This window comes from Rhamphochromis longiceps, linkage group LG2, assembly GCF_057381845.1.
Source record: "Rhamphochromis longiceps isolate RC_006_pf linkage group LG2, R_longiceps_female_GT1.1, whole genome shotgun sequence".
NCBI classification, from domain to species: Eukaryota; Metazoa; Chordata; class Actinopteri; order Cichliformes; family Cichlidae; genus Rhamphochromis; species Rhamphochromis longiceps.
This window is the reverse complement of record NC_140558.1, coordinates 10,890,512-10,911,191: the sequence shown is the minus strand read 5'-3', so window position 1 is coordinate 10,911,191 and position 20,680 is coordinate 10,890,512. Positions and strand designations below refer to the sequence as shown.

General features: G+C 43.5%; 1 protein-coding gene across 2 annotated transcripts in view; it reads left to right on the top strand.

Moving 5' to 3' along the window:
• The first annotated feature begins 4,593 nt into the window (after nucleotides 1–4,593).
• dgkq (diacylglycerol kinase theta) overlaps nucleotides 4,594–20,680 on the top strand; it is a 28,460-nt gene continuing 12,373 nt past the window's right edge. For both annotated transcript variants that reach the window (XM_085417634.1, XM_085417624.1), the window contains exons 1-9: nucleotides 4,594–5,788; nucleotides 10,167–10,246; nucleotides 14,494–14,593; nucleotides 14,689–14,774; nucleotides 16,359–16,484; nucleotides 17,629–17,782; nucleotides 19,125–19,202; nucleotides 19,359–19,450; nucleotides 20,320–20,534. In XM_085417634.1, coding sequence (XP_085273760.1) covers nucleotides 5,563–5,788; nucleotides 10,167–10,246; nucleotides 14,494–14,593; nucleotides 14,689–14,774; nucleotides 16,359–16,484; nucleotides 17,629–17,782; nucleotides 19,125–19,202; nucleotides 19,359–19,450; nucleotides 20,320–20,534 — 1,157 coding nt within the window. In that variant the 5' untranslated portion in view covers nucleotides 4,594–5,562. The remainder of the gene's footprint in view (nucleotides 5,789–10,166; nucleotides 10,247–14,493; nucleotides 14,594–14,688; nucleotides 14,775–16,358; nucleotides 16,485–17,628; nucleotides 17,783–19,124; nucleotides 19,203–19,358; nucleotides 19,451–20,319; nucleotides 20,535–20,680) is intronic.

The following is a 20,680-nucleotide window of genomic DNA, read 5'->3' as shown; positions in this document are numbered from 1 at the left end:
GGCTAAGTGATCTTTAGCCAATTACAAGTTGAATCTGGTAGTTGGGGTTGGAAGCTAAGATACCGTCATTAAGAAGAGGCACAACTAATGTGTCTATGCGAGCTAATTTGCGATGTGCACCGCTCGCCTGGCCATTTATTTTTTAATGCACCTTCTCAGATTAATTCACTGCGTGTCGTGCCCAGGAATGGACTGGGACAAAAAATCGGCCCGGGCATTTTGAGTAGAGCCCGGCCCACCAGGTATTATAGGAAAAACTATAAAGCCTTTGAATGAAAACAAACGCTGTTGTGACAGTGATGTACAGTCTTGTTGGTATATGTATGATTTCTATACATTTTACATCAGATAAAAACTTTGATTGTAAGATTCAGATTTTTTTTTTTTATTAAAAGCTAGACGTTGTAAATGAGAATAAGAAAGAAAAGTATTTCTTTGTGCCCCCCTCTCCCTGTTAATGCCCTGCCTGTCAGCTACATAGAAAAGGATCCTGGTGTTACTTGTCTCTCAGAAACAGTTCATAACTTCCCTTCAACTCATTCATGTCACCTAAAAGGTAAACCTGTTTCTCCATCACCTGTTCAGTAAACATAAACTCCACCTAAACTTGGTTTATATCTGACCCAGACAGACTGCAGGTCATAACTTCTTACCTGAAGTTCAGTTCACCTGACACTCGGACCGGCGGCCGCCTCGGGTCTCTGCCCTTCCTGCCTCCCCTTTCCCTCATCCACCTGCTTCTGTGGAAGCTCCACCACAGCCACCACCAAACTACTCAGTTATTTTTACACATCGGCCAGCATCTGGACAATCCACCGCCTTTCATTGTTTATACCGTTACTAAAAACAACCAAACAAACAAAAAAAACATTGGCCCATAAAAACGAAAAATCACCCTATGGTCGTGCCATCAGTGGCACGCGTGCCCAGGATTGCCGACCCCTGCATTAGAAGATGACAGCATGCCTTGACCTCGGTGTGGTGATAATGAACATTTTATATTATCATCTTCAGATGTCCCTGTCTCCTCTGTGGATTATGATTGCTGCGTTCCTTGGTTTTCATTTGATGTAGAGATGGCGGCACACTCCTCCTCAGAATCCTCCTCGTCGTCGGACAATTGGCAGTCTGGATCATCAATAACATTGTCCTCGGCCTCTGAAAGATCCTCTGTCTCTGAAACATCTACACTGTACACAAACACTGCAAAGACATTCCAGGACACATCAAAGTGTCCATATTTAAACACCAGTTTATGACCCCAGATAAGGAAAAGTCATAAACTTTCATGAAGAAAAAGAAAGGATGACCAGTACTTTGGTCACCACAAAAAGTGGTCGATGAGAGTTTGTTTTTTAACGAGTCCTCATTCAGTACTGTGCAAAAGTCCTGAGCCACTTCCAATTTCTTTATATTTTGCAGGAAAATGGGAAATAGGTGCAACGACTTACTGGAGCATGTGCAAACATACATAAAACTACAGCATATGCACGTTTCAGTAAGTTTCACTCTATCGTTGGTATTTTTTTTACAGATTCAACTAAAGAAATGGGAACAAATGATGCATTTTTGTGACAGTCTGCTAATAAATAGCCTAAAGGTACATTTCAAACTGGTTCCGTGCTATGTTGTCTGTTATGTGTAGAAACAACACTGATTCAGGAGGCTTTTTATGCTTGAATGATTCATGGAGCAGAGTGAAGGGGCTTAACAACCCAAACTTTCCTCAGGGAAATTGTGAGGTGCAAGGACTGGACTGAAAATGAGAGAAAAAGCAACCTAATGTCCAAATAAAACTATTGATTGCTTTCTCAATAAAACAGATGATACATAACTATGAAAGGCCTTAATAGATCCTGGAGAACTACTGATGAAGACCACTTTAAAAACTGAAACTCCTTGTAAGCTAAAAGAAAGAAAAGAGAGGTTGCTCAAGACTTTTGCACTGCAAGCAGAGGAGATGGGTCTGCGAAACACATTTAGGGTCAGCTAAAAACTGCATCTGAGGCCTGCAGATGGTTATATGCAGACAGATGTGTTGAGTGTCATCGGGATTTTTTGCTGAGGTTTCCCACGATCGCAGTGCTGCTCGGTCAGCAACGCTGGGCTGAAACCTCGGCGCACAGCAACATTTCTAATGGTGATTTAACCGAACACACCTCCAGTGAGTTTATGAAATCCATCTGAGCGGTGCCTCGGTGGGAAGAAAGAACTCTTAATAGGTAACATAACATGATCACTGGAACAGGAAACGGGGCAGAGTCTGAAACATTTGTTCTTCCTTTAACATCTCAGGACTTTTTTCTAACATCTTTAGGGCCATCAGATCACCGGTGAGCCCCTCAGAGGTCAGCGAGGGGTTTGATTATGACCACATGCTCAACAAGCACAGTTCCAGAAATGAGTTACCGTTCAAAACAAATCTCTTACATGCATTTGACCCTCTATTATGTGATTTCTGTTTGCATGCACCATATAGATGAAAATCCCATACAAAAGAAGAGCTGTGTTGCACATTAGTAAGTGTTGCATTTGATATATTTTAAAGTGAAACCACTGAATAAAACCTGTTTTTTCAAAGTGTAACCAGTGCACCAACATAAGAGTTTAAGTGTGGAAAGTAGGAAATTATTATGACAAAAGTTAAGGAAACAAAAGTAATTATTAAGGTGGGCGTCTCTTTTTTTCTACCTTTGACCCTCTCTGTGGTCTACATTCATTTTTACTGTGTCACACTGACATCTAGTGGTCAAAGATAGCAAGTATATTTCAGAGCGTTTATTTTTACTTTTGCTCAACCTTCATCTGACTCTCTCCATCCATCCATCCATCTATCCATCCATCCATCCATCCATTCTCCTCTGCTTATGCAGTTCACTGGCACACTTGGGTGATAGATACAGGTGTCCCTGGGCGATAGGCGGGACACACCTGGACAGGTTGCTAATTTTCTGCAAGGTTAACACAGAGAGAGAGACAATCTACACCTACAGCCAAATTAGAATCACCACTTGAGCTGACTGGCATGTCTTTGGACTGTGGGGTGATGCCTGGATTCAAACCCACAGCCTTCTTGCCGAGAGGCAATGGAGTAACCTCTCCATTAGAGGGCAGAGTATCAAAATTAATTTCAGGAGTTTTGTGACAATAGAGAGAAATTGTAGAGGAAGTCCTTTTAACACACTGTGGTCAACATTTATAGGTTCAGGCATTTCTGATCAGATGGGCGTGATTAAAAAACCCAGAATCATCATGTTTACACTGTAGTTTTTAATCCAGGGACTCAGTAAATGCTCACACAGAGCTCCACTGCAGCCGTGTTTCATGTTTCAGGTAAGTTCATGGACAAAACCAGTAACAGTCGAGGATTAACACTAATTTACATATGCTTGATTTGTGGTTCTGGAGCCAGGAACCAAAAGAGGAAATATCTGTTTAGTTTGAATGCATGCAAATTCATTATGAAGGTCCCCCCCCCCCCCCCCCCCCCGTTACTTCTGCCATCTAACTATGAACTCAGAGGCAAAACAGAGTTTACTGACTGGGAGTCATCACCTCCTTCCTTTGCTACAGTTATTCCAACGAAGCAAATGCACACAACCCACAAAATGTCATTAAAATATTAAAATAAATACACTCCTGTTTTCAGCGATGCATATTCCACCATGTAAGATCTTCATATCATTAATACCTTTACTGCAGTGTAATGTCATTCAGAGTTAACACCTTGAATGAAACGTGCTCCAGACTGAGGTTTAAAACTCACTTTTACTGAACAAATCTACAGTAATAAGATTAAATGTTGTCCTCGTGTCTTTTTAAAGCAGTGCCTTGCCTGCTGTCATTTGGAATCTTGCATTTGTTCTACAAAACATGAGAATTTGCTGAGAGCAAAGAGAAGGACAGATGAACACAGACAGAGATTCTCAGATGTATTTGTGAGATTACTAAGATGTTGGCTTCTTTTACAAATGAACTGAATTTAATTAAACCACCTTAAGCTTAAAGAGAGAATCTCTCACCAACTTTTAAATGTGAAAATGGTCTACAACCAGCTCAGAATATTTAACTATACGTTCCATTTGATTTGGTGTTTTAAAAAAACAACTCTTATTATGGTAAGTAACTAGATGTAATTGCTGAAAATTACACATAGTTACTTTTTGCCACTGCCGTCACTTAACGAAGCAGTGCGGTACACTGCAGCCTTTGTTATTTTGTTCTTTAATATTTTCCGTGGTTCTCTAAATCTTGATTTTTTTGTTCACCTGCAGCTTCTTTACTTTTACTTTAAAACTTTTGCACCACATCAAAGCGGATGTTTCAGAATCAAGCCTTCAGTGAGGAGACACTGAAGCCGAAATTTGATCACAGACTTTCACTTTGCATGTTTCGTTCTCATAAACTACTCAACGTGAAAGACTGAGGAAGAGAGTAAAGAAAAAGAGGAAGGAAAAAAGCATCAGGAGGAAGGAAATGAGATAAGAAATAAATGCTTTTAGGAAACCGTCATTCAGTGAGACAGGGAAGAGCCTCTGTGATGAGGAGGTAGGGAGGAAGCGAAGGAGACTAGGGAAGGGGATGAAGCGCAGGGAGGAGGAGTAAATCAGTGTTGGAGACTGACGCGGAAGAAGAATCAGCCTCGGAAAAGGAAGAAGAAACCCGAAATGAAAGCAGCCCCCCCGTCAGGGGGACTTCACACTTGTTGATTGTCGTCGGTCTCCAGTACTGAGGCGCTTTTTGGACTTCTTTTCCACCGATTTGTTGTGTCTTTCTGTGGGCTTGGACCGGCTGTTTTGGGGGTGCCTGGCTGGCTGAGTGATCGCTGAGACTGAAAAGATCACCCATCCATTTCACAGACTTCACGCTGCTGCGGACACACTCGGCATCCAGTTCTGCCCGATCGAGATTTCATAATTTATTCATCCACCTTCCTTAGCAGGGAGCTTCGGGAAAGTGGCCGAGCAGGGCGCCCTGTCCTCCGCGCTGCGCCGCTGGGTGGCACCGCTGTCTCCGGGCGGAGGGTCTTTCTGATCGCGGGGATCGAGAGCAGCAGACGCCGTCGAAAAGGATCGAAAATCCAGTATTAATCTTTCACTGGAACAGCTGTCGTGTATTTTGGAAGAGTGGCTGGTCGATAAATGTGCAGGGAGTTTGTTTTTTAACGAGCCTGTGAGGCGGGATTCTCAGACAGCACACCGACCTCGGCGCCCTTTCCGCCGGGCAGCACCGCTGGCTCCAGCCGGTGCAATGACCGACCCTCCACGGGGCGACACCGACGTCACAATCGCCATAAACTAAGCCGTGAACTGGTGGCCTGTTGTGTGTTTTAAGACCTGGATAATTATCTTCCAGAGCGAGGGGGAAAGTCCAGGACACACACCGAGCACGGCGCCCTTTGCCGGGCTGCGCCGCTGTGTTTGGCCCGGTGGGATGTCTCTCCACTACGGGTGAACTACTTCCTAGACATCCAGCCCTTTTGGCACCAGGAGTTACCGCTGTTGAACCCCGTGTTGTCGCCCTGCTGTTGGGAAGTTTTTATAAGAGGGGGGGCAGGAGGACATGGCGGACTCCGGCCGGCCCAGACCGGCGGACCCTGATGCCGCAGAGAGCCGGACAGCGAGCCCGCTGGCCGGGAAGAAGAGGGCGCAGCAGTCCCCCGGACTCCGGTCCAAGTACCAGAGCTCTGCACCGGGTCACTGCTTTAAGAAAGTCACCCTGACCAAACCTACCTTCTGCCACAGCTGCAGCGACTTCATCTGGGGGATCATCGGCTTCTTGTGTGAAGGTAAGACAGCAAATATGCTTTATTTATCGGGGTCATTACTTATGCACGAGATCAAAGTTCAGCTCGTGAGCTTCGCAAGCGCACATGCGGTTCTCCCCGCGGGAACCGAACCAAGCCTGAGCTGAGGTGTGTTTAACAACGTGATGAACCCGACTTACACCGATACCTGCCCCGGACACGGAGCTGATCCGCTTGAGGAGGCCAGGCTGGATCCCAGACCGTATCCCAGTCCGACCTCAGGCTGCAGCTGGAAACTTTTACAGGATAATGTGTGGTTGCTCTAAAAGTCTGTCTGCATGCACCAAAACATGCAACATCTGCAGTTAACCAACACAGACAAGGGCCCATTTGTTCCCTTTTTCCTTTCCTGTTCATTTTCTTCCTCCTTTCCTTCTCCTTGCCTCCTCTTTTCCTTTCGACACATCTTAATCATGAATTGGGAGGAGAATCAGAGAGTACATCCAGCACACCAACACAATTCAGTCTGCCCAGTAACACACTGGTTTTGCATAGTGTGTATGTGTGTGCATTTAAGTGTGTGTGCATGTCTAAAGGAGGCAAAGTGTCTATGGCACAATTGGAGCTTCAGTCAAGTCGTGATTTACTTCCTGTGGTTGTCATGGCAACAGGAGACTGGCAGGGATGCTGGTTGTTGGAGGGGTGTGAGTGTGTGTGTATTTGTGCGTCTCTGTGTGAGTGAGAGCAGAGACCATCCTCTTCATCACAAGCAGCATCAGATGCATTAAAATGTGCAGCAGCGCTTCTGCTCGCTTACGTAACCTTTCTTCTTTAAGCCGTCACTTGGATTAACACAAACCAGTGATGTCATCAAATTGCCTAGTCCGCTGCGTTGTTAAAAGCCCATTTTCATGTTTCCCTTTACCTTTATGTAAAAGGTGAACCGAGTGGACTCTGACCTCCGTAGTCTTTAGTATAGAGGTCACAAGGTCAATCAGGTGAGCTACAGCGGCGCCCTGGAGATGACTTCTTAAACCTGCATTTGTTTTAATGGCCAGTGGGGAGGGGGTGGGGCTGCATGACAATCACAGTGATGGCGTGCAATCGAGTGAATAAGACATCAGTCACACAAGCTTGGAGAGCGGTGGAGTGGTTGATGGCTGAAGCCTCAGTCACACAGGGCTGCAGACCAATCAGTGACCCCCTGGCAACCACCTGTTGCTAGGGAAAAGCATGTATTCTCCGACCAGTTGGCCAAAGCCTGGCTGTGATTGCTTTGGTAGCGAGGATATTGCTGCAGTCACTGTTTGATGGACTTGTGCATAAACACTGCCCAGCTGCTCAGGAGCAGGAAACTGGAAACTGTGAACACAGGAAACACGGGCTGTTTACCTTCAGAATAAAAGCTCACCTTTTCAAACATGTTGGCTTCAGCGTTGAGGCACAATTTTAATTTCTGTTTACTGCCGCTCGGCATGTAGTTGGCGAGCGTTTGCAGACGGACGTGAAACCTGCTGGTAACCACACAAATCATCCAGCTTCACCCAGCACGGGCCAGCAACCTCCAGGAGTCGCCGCCAACCAGTCACTGAATGCACGTTTCCATAACAACCAGTGGTCTTATCACGTCCAGGGTCATTATAAATAATTAAAGTTGACATGAAATAACATTTTTGTTGAGTAAAGTTTAAACAAACGTAGAGGACCTCTTTGTATCTGTTTGGTAAAAAAAACTCTGTAGATGTTTAAGGAAATTGATGCTTGGCTCCTTTGACCTTTAACCTCAGTGGACTCTTTCCTGATGAGTTTGTTGTCTCAGTCACTGTTTTCAGCTTTTATTGAATAAAACATGAAGTTTATTTTGTAAAGTGGGGTCCCATCAGAGTCAGAGAGCAGGATGCGTGTGGTTTACTCGGTTTCTCAGTCACATCTACCCCTCGCTTGCCACAGCCAGTTTCAAAACATCAAGATGGCTGTAGAACAGGACTTCACCAACTGAAGGGTGATGTCACAATGGCCACATCCATCTTATATACCATATATGTCCGTTTACGGCTGTGACTGCAGCAGTAAGTGAGCTAAAAGCAGAAAAAATAAAGTGAGCACAGAGCACAAAGGGCAGCCTGGATTACTGTACATACACTGAGCTCATTATGAGAAACTGTGTGTAAAAGGAACGGCCACTGCTGGGACAGGAGTACAGATCAGAATAGATCCCGTTTTGGTTACGTATCTTGGTGAAAACACGGGGCCGCGACGGCGGCTGTTCCTTTGTGACCAGAGCTGCTGCGAGTGCTTATCACGCACTGCTGTAATTTACATGTTTCCAGCGGCAGCACCGCCAGGAGCCACGAGCACCGACTTCTTATAAAAGACGGTTGCAGCCACCATGTCACACACAGGTTTGCACGCAGCATTCAGGAGCCTAAACTTTGACCTTTTGGCTGCTACCATGTTAGTTTGTTGGAACAGATAGAAAAGCTATAAAAGAGCAGGACACTGATCAAACGTTCAGGCTGCAGAAGGTTTTTTTTTTTTGTCTGTCCAACATTTAAAATAACTGACTGATTTAAAATCAGTCAGTGAAGCTGCAGGAAGCAGAGAGCGACTGTCTGATAAGAGTCAAGTATGAATGTTTGGATTGACATTATCATCAAAAATTCATTCAAACTGCTCCTCATCAAACACATTAAAGTTTTAGCTGTGATATCGTGGACTCTGAGCAGTCATTGCTGAGTCACCGGCTGTGAGAAAGTGCCTTCATCGGGGCTGTTAATGACCCGCCGGAGCTCCTGGACAGGAAAAACCTGACTGATCTCCTCTGGCCTCGGTCTGCCACTCTGTGCTGGTTGTCTGGATGGTGTGCACAGACGTGCTCGCCTGCAGCAGGTTTTATTGTTCAAACTGGCCAGAGTGAACATTTGAGGTTTACCACAGTGTGACAGCACAGGCAACAACACGCACACTCACTAAATGTCACTTCAGCACACACAGCGAGAGCGGACGAGGTGCAAACGTGACCAGCAGTCATCCAGCTGACAGCTTCCTTTCTTCTTCCAAACACATTTTTATTGTTCGCTCTCACGGTGTCACGGCTCCACGCCGCATCTCTTCCACCGGGCGCTCGAGTGAAAGCGTTCTTATCTGAGCGCTGCAGGGCTGCGGGGTGGATGGGCGGGTGGAGTATTGGAAGTAAAAGCAGCAAGAACAGATCAAAGGTTTCTGCTTTTGTTTAACTCTATTTAACTCGGCTGAATTTGGAGGCAAATACAAGTCAGTACCTGAACTCTGACCCCCTCAGAATCAGCTGATGTTTTTTTATGTGCAATATCTTATTTACTAAAGCAGCTCAAAGGTTTACCCTCATAGTGTGAGTATTTTCAGAGTCGCGGGCCTGTGAGGGACACAGAGGGTCCAGATTTGATGATTTTTAATTGTTTTCAGCATTTTTGAGCTCTCATAACATCAGGAGATATCCACGAGGTTATTTGAGGCCTGAAAAACAAATTTAAGTTGGGTAAAAAAAACCCAAATCAACTTTTTACTGATGGGAATCACCAGACACCCCACGGTGGGACATTATCACTGTACGACTGCAATACTGTCAGTTATTTTTTTGCTTTAAAAATTGTGAAGCACAAACAGACCGAGTTTATAGAAGGAAGGAGGTCGCCGTCCTGTTTTTACTCGCGTGATGAGCTATTAGCTGCTCTGAATTCAGACTTGTCTTCGTCGAGCTCAGCGTGTCCAGCTTTGGATGGTTTTTCAGTTGTGGCAGTTTGACGTAAGGCTATCTCAGGACACTGGTGCATGAGACGAGCCCTCTTGTTTGTAGTTTTATCATTTGGTGTCCGTCTATCCACACGATATGACAAAATATCACGATACTGTGCTGATTTTTCTTTTACTTTTTACCCACTCCAAGCGTCACAATCTGAAGACAAAATCAGTCTTTTTGTTCGGTGCCGCTTTGTCTGCCTGTGAGCATCAGTATCGTATCATAGTTTCAATAAAAGGCTTTAAAAGTTTAACGTCAGGCAGAGGAACAGAAACAAGCGTCGGTGCCCTGCATGTCCGAGCTGCTTTCTGAGAAACCCCCGAGGTGTGCTGGAGGTAACGTCAGCTGTAATGAATTAAGAAAATCGTGCTCCAGGTGAAAGTGATGGTTTGCAAAATTGCACTGAAACTTTTTGAATCTGTACCTGTTTAATTCATGCCGTGCTTTTTTATTTTTTTTTATGTTTGTGCGACGGCTGTATTTGTGTTAATGCCTGCTGCACACACGGTTTACCACTGAGATGCAGAGATTATCATATAAATATCATAAGAAAAAGCATCTCTTTAACAACAACTCAGAAAGCCGAGAGAAACCCCGACAGTGTTAATGGTCTCTGACTGTGCTCCTCTGTCTCCTCCTCAGTGTGTAACTTCATGTGTCACGAAAAATGCCTGAAGACGCTGCGGAAGGTTTGTTCCTCCATGACTCCGTCTCTGGTCCAGGTGAGTATCCAACATACGCTCATGCTCCAAACTCCAAATGAGCCAAAATGCGTCACTACAGACACGGGACAATGTTGGCCCGATGCGTCTGGAGTGGGAGCAACGAGAGTAAAAACAGGAGGAAGGTGCTGTGTGAGAAAACAGAGAATTTACATTTATTTCACAGCCAGTTACTAGTCCGTACAGACATTTGCACATCTATAAAACCTTCCTGCATTGAGAATACAAAGCAAACGTCGCTACAGGATGTTTTCTGTAACATACACGTGGTAGTTGGTTCGGATTGGAACCGCACCGAGACCATCTCCTCCAAAATGTCTCAGTGTCGTTGTTTTGGTTCGCACCCGTTTTAAACAGACTAAACACTGCAGGTGAGGAAACACCTTTACTTTAATCTCTGGACCCCAGTCCGGGAGCCAATGGGACGAAGGCAGGGATCCCCAGACGTGATGAGATGGGGTTTATTTTTACACCTTGCAGGGCTGAACTTCTTTAGGCATTACCCATCAGAGAACGAGAATGCAAACACGATCAGATCAGACATCAGCCGGCCTTTAACCGACCAGCTCCCCGGTCCAAATGCAATTATGCTGATGTGCTCAGCTGAGAGTCTGGTGCATTTACTTGTAGAAAGTAGGCGCCATGTGCGCTGCCTCCTGCACACTACACCCATGCATCCACCCGCATCTAAACCACACAGAATATTTCCAGTAACATGAAAGCATCTGAAGAGGACTATTTCCTGCTCGCTGCTGCATGTGAGCGAGGAAAACTGGAGAATATTCCAGTCTGATTCTCACAAATGTGTCATGAAAAGTTCAGCTGCGAAAGTGGCTTTATTGTAACCTCTAAGTGAGAACTGACTTTTTATGTAATTGTGCAAACAGGAGACTAAATCACACTGTAAGCCACAATAAGACTAATAAGCTGATGTTACACGGTTACACGGTATACCGTGTATACACAGTAGGTTAGGATCTTTGGCTTTGTGTTCACAGCTTAAAGAAAAGTTCAAATATTTATTTAAACTAACAAGTAAACAGTAATTTAATATTTCACAATAAGGATTTCCAGCAGTCCATGTTTGTCAGTCCGCACGCTCAAGTGGTTCAGAGTCGCTTAAGTTCAGGTGTGTGTGTGTGCGTTTGTGTATAGCATTTATTGTTAGCAGTACTACCCAGGTAGTGTGTTATATTGAGCTCTCATAAGCCAATCTGTCCAGAAGCAACGCAGCTTGCATCACAGGTGGATTAATTTGTCTTACTCGCACAATTTCATTTGATTTAATTCACATTTTCTCGATTGTGAACAGCGGCCACATGAATCCACCACTTACTGAATTGCGAGAATGCAACTCATTGCTACAAAACGTGGCTGCAATGTAATTTATACAAAGACCGCTTGTACAGTACATTAAACTTACTTCCTAGCTTACTTAGTACTTAGAAGTACTTCCTTCCTACTCTAAGCTCACAAGTAAATAAAAAAATAATAATAATACAACACTTAAAAGAAAACTAATAGAATTTACATACTTAGCTAACAGGACTTAGCTAGCTGTTAGCACTTAGCTAACAGCTAGCTTGTTATGCTAATTATCCTTAAAAATAAAAACAGAGGTATATCTGGATCAAAACAAAAAGTGTTCTCATTTACCAACAAGCAGAAGAGTAAAAGCCAACTTTGTATCTTCAACCATAACTTTTTAATCAGGACTAAAGAAAAAAAAAACTCCAGATGAGTTGCTCCAAGAAGCATAACTAGCATCAACGTTGTTCTCCTGCGCAACTCAAATTCACAAGCACCACACAGTGTCATAGTGCCACCTGCTTGCATTCCTTGAGTTAATTTTATCAGGCAATTTTTGTGAGTTAGGGTTGAAACAAAATGCTTATTTTCAAATCCGGACCTGAACCTCTCACAGACCACCTGTCCACTCTTTAATAAGTATGTCTGTCATTGTCTCAGGATCTAAGTGACATTCAGAGCCCTCAAAGAGTCTGTTTACTGTAAATAACAGTTTAGAAACCAAATCAGAGCAGGGATTTAGCTTCTGCTGTGGACTTTATCACTCTGTATTGTAAGAAATGAAAAGCTGCAGAGACTTCATTGCACTGAAACAAGTGGATAATTGTGCTTCCAGTGAAGGTGACATTCTAGAAATGGCCCATGGTGAGTGAACAAACTCTACCCAGCAGAACAAACCAGACATAATCAGCCAACAAAGTTATAAAATGAAAGCAGCAGACCTGCTTTGTTCTGTCAGCTTCACAGTTTGCTCTCCAGCCCTTCTTTTTATTGTCTCCTTCACTTTTGCCGCCTCGCTGAAACGCTACACACGCGCCGACACGATGTTTATCGATCAGCACAGCACTGATCACTGAGCTTGACTAACTGCTGCACCGATCAATAGCCCTGCAATAAACACGAGCAGGCGGCAGCAGTGGTGTTTTCTCCTCACCTGCTTTTAATGTGAAATATCCTCAGGCTCCTTATTATTGCTCAGGCAGCTCTTGGGTCAGGTTTAACTAAAGAGCGTTCAGTATTTCTACCCTCCGACCTGACAAGCAGCAGCTCCATTATAAGCACAAAAACGGCGCGGCACAAAAATAATCAAACAAAACACAAATGGAAAACAACAGCTCAGAGTGTGGTCTGTGTGGTGCTTCACGTAACATACTTTCACTAGACACACTGAAGTGTGATCCAGGAAGTCCAGTTTGGAGGTTTGGACACCAAAACACTCAGCTTACAGAAATATGATGGACAGTTACCAGATTATTATTACAGAAACCAAAACCTGAAGGCAGCAGGGCCCCTCAGAGGTTTCCTACATGACAAGTATCATCATGATCTTCTTATCACCTCTGATAGTCGACTGGTATCTGTGCTCAGTGCAGTGTTTGATGTTGCTGGTCACAACATTGTAATGAAGAAATTAGAATACGCAATTAGCATTAAAGGAAACGCACTGTACTAGTTTGAATTGTATTTATGGGATACTTCCTGGTATTTTGCATGCAAATTTTGTTGGAGATTTCCTCAATCACCTAAGGGTCTGTGCTGAAGCCAAACTTTTTACTTTATACATGCTTCCCTAATGTAATATTATTAGAAAACTATATATTTCTATGTAGATGATAACCAGTTATATTCATCTATGACATCATCTGACACAAGTCAAATTGTATTTCTCTCGATAATGAAATGTCGAACAGTAGAGATGTGCCATAGCAGAGTAACAGAAATGTGGTTTTACGTACATTCGGTACAAGTTTAAGATCATCTGAATCAGCATAACAAAATAATATGGTATCATCTGCGTATAACTTTACATAACACAGTGTCATCAATATAAAAACTGGAAAAACAACTGAACCCATAACTGAGCCTTGTGGGACACCGTTAAGCATTAGTTATCATTAATGTCGCCGACATCTCTTCCCAGCTCCACGGCTTTTCAGGGGCAAAAGTTTAAATAAAGCTCTAAAAAAATGTCATATATAAACATCAATGTGCACACACTAATAATAAGATAATGTGTAAGTAAATGATTAAAGCACATTCGTGGAGTAGAATTAAAACTTAATGTAAATACACTGTGAGCTGCCATACGGCTGCGTTCACGTTGTTCTGGGGTGTTTGGCTCTCTTGGATGTGATGCAGCTGCAGGCCTTCACTCTGCCCCTCATGTTTGAATGTTATCTTCTTACATAACCTGTCATGCCGCTTCAGTGGTGGCTCATTATAAATAAAGGATTTGGAAAAATGCAAAACTATAACAGATCCCTCTGTCCTGACGGTCTCTTTATTCATTATAAACATTTCCACTCGGTCATTACAGTAAAGTACACAAGCGACACTGAGCGAGGAGCGTTAAAGTGAAGGAAAAACAGAGCAATAAAATGCATTTAATCATTTCTTTTTAAGAAATGAAGAGAGGTCATTGGATCAAACATGGCAATTACAACAACAACAACAAATAACAGCCATGATATTTACAGCAACATTTGTAAGTCAACATAAAAACTGCAGCCAACAGCTGTATTTTGATGGGGACTATTTTAATCAGAGGAGCAATGCAGATTTACAGACTGTTTGGAGCAGCAGGAGCAATGTGCTGTTTTGTTTTTGGGATTTTGTTTTTTTAATTAAGCTCTGTATTCATGGACAGCCAATAGGCTGGAGGCTCAGTGTTGCGTTTACTTTGTCTGTTTGTTAACATACATTGCTGCTGCCCCCTGCAGGTGCCGGTGGCTCACTGCTTCGGTCCCGCCGGTCAGAAGAAACGTTTCTGCTGCGTCTGCAGGAAACAAACAGAGGGAAGCACGGCGCTGCGCTGCGAAGGTCAGACCAGCACCATCACCAAGTAGACCAGTGGATTAAATCTCATGAGTGATTTTTTTTATTAGCGTGTGTGTGTTTGCGTGTGTGTGTTTCAGTGTGTGAGCTGCATGTCCACGCTGACTGTGCCATCTTCACCTGTGCCGACTGTCGCAGCTGCCAACTGGACGGGATTCTGGAGCAGGTATCGCTTTAAAAAATATCAGTATAAATATAAAGTGTTTCCAACAGTAAGCTGGACTAAAACTACGTAGGCCAATGCTACAGTTTTCAGTCTGACCTCATGGGGGCGCTACTGCCTCATGTTTCTTGTGCCTAAACTCGCAAACAGTGACACAGAAATGTCACTGAAGATGAGGACTTTCTCTATGACGTTCACAATCAGATCATAAAAGGGCCGAACCAGAGAAGTTCAGTCAGTTTGGTTAACAAACGGGCTCTTCTTAACTGGCACAGAGATGCTGTGTTAAGGCCGTGTGTTATGTTGTAATGCACAAAAACACCACCAGAGGGCAGGCTCTATAGGTGGAAGATGCAGCTGAGCTCAGCGAGCTGTGAAACATGACTGCTGGAAGTAGTTTAGAGTAGACTCCAGCTACGTGATCTATCAGTGAGCCGTTTGGCACATCGATCGCTTTAATAATTATTTTAGGTAGTTTAATAGTTTATTCTGATCCCTCACATCCATAGCTATGACGACTTTATTGTAGATTTTTATTGTATTTCTTTTTAAAATACTGACTTTGTTAGAAGTAACACAAGGCCTCTGAATTTATTCTCTTATATAATACCTGCTGCTCTCTGGTGCCAGCTGAACCCTCAGCGTCCACTCATCTCGCGGTTTTGGTTGGTGCTTGTGCAAACCTGAAACTGTGTCTAACTCAGTTAAAAACACAAACAGGAAATAAAGCAGTCGTGGTGGTCGTCTCAAAGTGTTCTGCATCAGTGTTCTCCATCTCTGTGCTTCTGCAGTGAGCGATCACTGAGATGTGCTGAAATGACCTTGTCTCTCACGCTTCATCCCTTGCTTTGCACGCGAGGTTACCAAAAAAACGGGCGCATGGCAGGGATGCTCTGTCCTCTGGCATCTGTGACATCATTTTTTGTGACAACAATGAAAACGATCAGTCACTCCTTGAACTGAAGAGCAGGAGCTTGAGAAAGTTCATGCATCAGTATTTTCCACTAAAGGAGAGGGAAGTGTCACCAAATGCAGACTTTGTGATTAAAACTGCTGTGAATATTGAAGTGTAATACCATGTGCACAAGATGAGATAGTAGATATTTCCACCTTAAAAAACGAAAACAAAAATAATTGATAACTGAATTCCTACCTGACAAATTTTCTATAGTTTGAAATGTAGGTAGCGCCCACTGTGCAGCTAGTCTACAATAGAAACTGGGCTCTGTGAAGTAGTGATATTGATCAGGTCCAGTCAGTCTGACTTTAATCAAAGACGTTGTAAGACACTTCAATGAGGATGTCTGCTGTCGGTTCAGTGTGTGTAGCTCGATCAAAACCCATCGATCGCTCACAGTCTGGATAAAAAGTGAAAAGCATGAAGCTGATCTCCTGCAGAGCTGATGATGGCAGACAGGCTGACAACAACCCCGGGAAGCTGTCGTCGGGTTTCAGCCCATCTATTCACACAGTGCTTTCCTCCTCACAAATATGACATTTCATTTTTACATCCTCCTCAATTAGCTGCGGCTGATGGGGACTATTTTTAGCGCTGGACTGAAACTCATTCTTTTCTTTCTGCTCCAGGATACATACCACCACCACTGGAGGGAGGGAAACCTGGCGTCAGCGGCAAGGTGTGAGGTTTGCCGGCGTTCGTGCGGGTCGTCTGACGTCCTGGCAGGGATGAGGTGCGAGTGGTGCGGCATCACGGTGAGAATCAGCGAAAAATGTGTCAGTGTTGATTTCCTCTAGGGTGGGGTTTAGGTTGGGTTTCAAGCAGCTCAAGTGCTAAAACATGCAGTGCCTCTAACGTCCAGCAGAGGCTCCAGTCCAGTCATGACACCTGTACAGTTGATGAATTAAATTCCATTAAGGTTTAAAGCTTCACCCCAGCTAACTGGAGTCCCTCCATTCCCAGACTATTCTCTTCCTAAATTTAAATTGAACCTCTTTGAGATCATTTAGCTGTCTCTGGTCCTGGTGATACAGAAACTGTTAACAAGTAAAGGTGATTCCTGAGTCTCCACAGATCCACCTTACCCCATAGACCAGGGGTGTTGAACTCCAGGCCTCGAGGGCCGGTGTCCTGCAGGTTTTAGATCTCACCGCGGGTCAACACACCTGAATCAAATGATTAGTTCATTACCCTCTGGAGAACGTCAAGACATGTTGAGGAGGTGATTTGACATTTAAATCAGCTGTGTTGTAGGAAGGACACATCTAAAACCAGCAGGACATCGGCCCTCAAGGCCTGGAGTTCGACACCTGTGCCTTAGACTGTATATATAAGTTTCTGGACTCAATATGAAATTTCAGCTGTAGTTTTTTGTGACCTCTTTGGGAACCAAGAGCACCCATATTTGGATCAGAGGGTGGCATGCGTTATCAGCTAAACTACCAGCTAATGCTAACTAGCTTGGTTATCAACCTAATTTACTTACTTAGAAATGCTCCAAAAGGCTCCAACAGCACAAACACAGTCCAGAGGTGCAGTTCAAGTGAAGCCCTGCTAGCAGCTAGCTGAACTGTCAGTCAAAGAGGCCACACCCCTAATAATGTAAATTTTAACACTGTACAGGTGTTATGAAGGGGGGATTAGCTACAGATACTAAAGCAGTGTGTGTATCAGGCTGTAAACGTGTCTATTTCTGCTGTAAAGTTTTAACATAGAGTCTGTGGGGACTGACTCGCTGCTGGAGCCCCTTGTGGGCGTTAGAGGAACTGCAGGTTTTGGATTTGTCTTCCACCCTCAGACGATGAGGCTGATAAAACTCTGAGATCACGGGTGTTACATGATGTTTCACTTCCCTGAGCTTGGTGTGTGTAAAGTGACATGTTGCTTTCCCGCCTGCAGAGCCATGCAGCATGTTACCTCGGCATGCCGGCAGAGTGCACTCTGGGACGTCTGCGCTGCATGCTGCTGCATCCGGCCTGTGTCCGCCTCGACTCCAGAAACTTCAGCAAGATGCACTGTTACCGCATCGCTGAGAGCTGCAGCCACGAGCTGGGTATGCACACAGTGAACCCCGCCTTACAGAAAATGTTCACACTTCAAAAAAAATAAAGATTTACATCATCGGGAGTTAATGGGAGGCAGGTCTGCACAGCAGGAGTGAAACAAACACACATATGCTCCTCCAGACCACATCCTTTGACGCTACTGACACAAACTGTGTGAACCGCAAACGCTCGGCTCGTTTCCTGACAGCTTCACTGCTGATCTGAGCTGTGAAACTGAAAAAATATGTTTTTAAAGAAGTCAGGATGTGAATAGTGCAGACAAACATCCAAACGCCGAGAGCTGAAACACGAGCCCCTGCAGGTTTCAAAGGGCCAAATCGCAAAATTCACAAAAACACTTCAGGGTGTTTCTGTTTTCCAGAGAATTCTTCCAAAATAAAACTCTTAACAGCAAAACAAATCAAAGTCAGAGCTCAGGAGGCTGCGCGTGAAGAAAGGCAGCAAAGTCAGAAACAACCAGAGTTCATTTTCATCCTCCAGACGATCTCCAAAGTCTCACAAGATCTGAACTCACTTTTCTACTCTGTTTGTAGAAAGAGTTGAGACACTGGAGATTAAATACAGAATTTGATGATTTTAAAATCTGTATTTTATTCACAATAGAACACAGAAAACATATCAAATGTGTAAACAGAAAAATAAGATATGAGCTAAAACTCACAGGTTGGTGAATCTCTGCCCATCGTTACTTCTGAGAAACTCTGCCTCTCTAAGATGCTCTTCTTATACCCGCTGTTTCTTTTTAGTATTACTTACGTTTCCAGCCTTTTCTTGCTGCGTACCAACATTTTGAGACTTGTTTCTGCCATCAAATTCAAATTGAGCTTATAATTTTTGGGAAATCTCTCAGTTTAAACATTTGTTCAATTGTGAATAAAATATGGGTCTATGAGATTAACACATCATTGCTTTGTGGTGGTTGGTGTTGTGCTTCTATGCTGAAACACCAACTGTTGTGGTGCTGTCAGAGTCCTTTTGTATTTTTTAATTGATTGCTGATGCTTTGAGTTGATGCACCTGTATGAAAGGTGCTGACAAATAAAGTCAAACAACAACTAACAGTAATAAACATGGAGCTGAGACAGACACAGCGGCCTCCTCACAGTGATTGTAAAGACGTTTGTCTTTTTCTTTCTTGGCTGGTGATATTCTATTACTTGACAAATCCACAAACTAAGATTTCAGACGTCAGGCTCTAAATGAGAATAAGGTGAGCTGCTGATCTGGGTCTGTTTCAGGTTGTTCCAGCTTGTTGAAATCTGATCAGGAAGTTCTGTGTCCAGTAAACTGTCTCACCTGACCGGCTCTTTTCCTCCATGTTTCCATTAGATAACTCCGAAGATGCTGATCTCTCTGCTGCAGCAGCGCCAGCGTCCAAAGACGGTCAGCTGGCTGCCTCAGAGTCAGGTCGGTTCACCGTATGTCTGTATACAAGCTCCCTTTGTGTTTCAGAGGTTTTATTAATGACCGACTGGTGGATGATACAGCTGTGGAATAACATTTCTGCTTGCAGATGTTGCAGTCACATCTGGTTGTGTCTGGTTTGTTTACTGTGACCCACAGGTAAACAGTTTCTCAAGGTGTTTGATGGCGACGATGCAGTCAAGCGCGGTTTCTTCCGACTGGTCTCAATCACAAAGAATGAGGAAGTGGTGGTAAGGGCTCTGCTTCCTCCCAAAAACCTGACACACACACAGACACACACACACCAAGACAGGTACTACTACCTCTTCTACCACCGAAATCTCACACAACTTTCATGGAACACAACTTTCAAAATAAAAGCAGTGAGCTATAATTCTGTAAAAGCTATTTTTAGTAATATGACACAGAATGGTGTCAGAGGAATATCCCGAAAACCGTGACTAATCTTGCTTCTCAGTAAGACTGTGTCTAACTTTGACCTTGGTTGGATTTGAATATTAATTAAGGAAAGATTATGAAATGAAAAACCAGGATTTACATAATTAAATAGTTACAGATATGAAAGGCTTAAAACCCCCAAACTTATGAGTAAAGTCAAAATTATGGCGTAAATGGTTTAAAAACTTTTCATATACAAATTAACAATAAGTTACAATAAAAACAAATCAAAATTTGACTCAAACTTAAAAGAAAAAAACAAATCAATAAATTAGAAGATGACAAATGATAAAACTAAAAAAAAATAGTCAAATTTCTTTGATTAAAAAAAGTAAGAATTCTTTAAAAAAGTTTAAATTTTGTCCCAAAAACAGGAGAACAGTCAAAGTTCAGATTTTAAATCTTAAGTAAAATAAATTAAATAAATAAAATTCATAACTGTCAAATGAAAAGTCAACATTAGGTACAGCAATAATTGAGAATATGAAAAAAGATTATGAGCTAAAGAGTAAGGCTTTTAAGTAGTGACAAATTGAAACCAAAATAAAGACTGTAAACTAGAAAGTGAGTTAAATGCCTGAAAAAATATACTTCTTTTTAGGCATTTAAAAAAACAAACAAAAAACCCCCATAGCTCTATGATACCTGTGTTGTCCTGCAGGAGGCGGCACTGAGGGCCTTCTACCTCCCCGACGACCCTCAGGACTTCGAGCTGCACGAAATCGGCGGCCCGCAGCGTCTGCACAGCGACGACATCCTGAACCGCAACGGCAGCCCGGACAACAGGAACTCGCTGAAGGACGGAGGCGACTCGTGGCTGCTGAGGGCAAAACCCCGAGTCACTGAGGTCATCAAGGTGTACACTGACTGGCCCAAGTGAGTTTAGTCAGGACTCTGTCCACCACAAGAAAGCAACCTTTTGTCATGTACTGTGTATAAGAGATGAACGTAGCCACTGTGATGTCACCCACTGGTTGAATCACGAGGTAGCCCCGCCCACTTTGATTGAATCAAAATTTCTG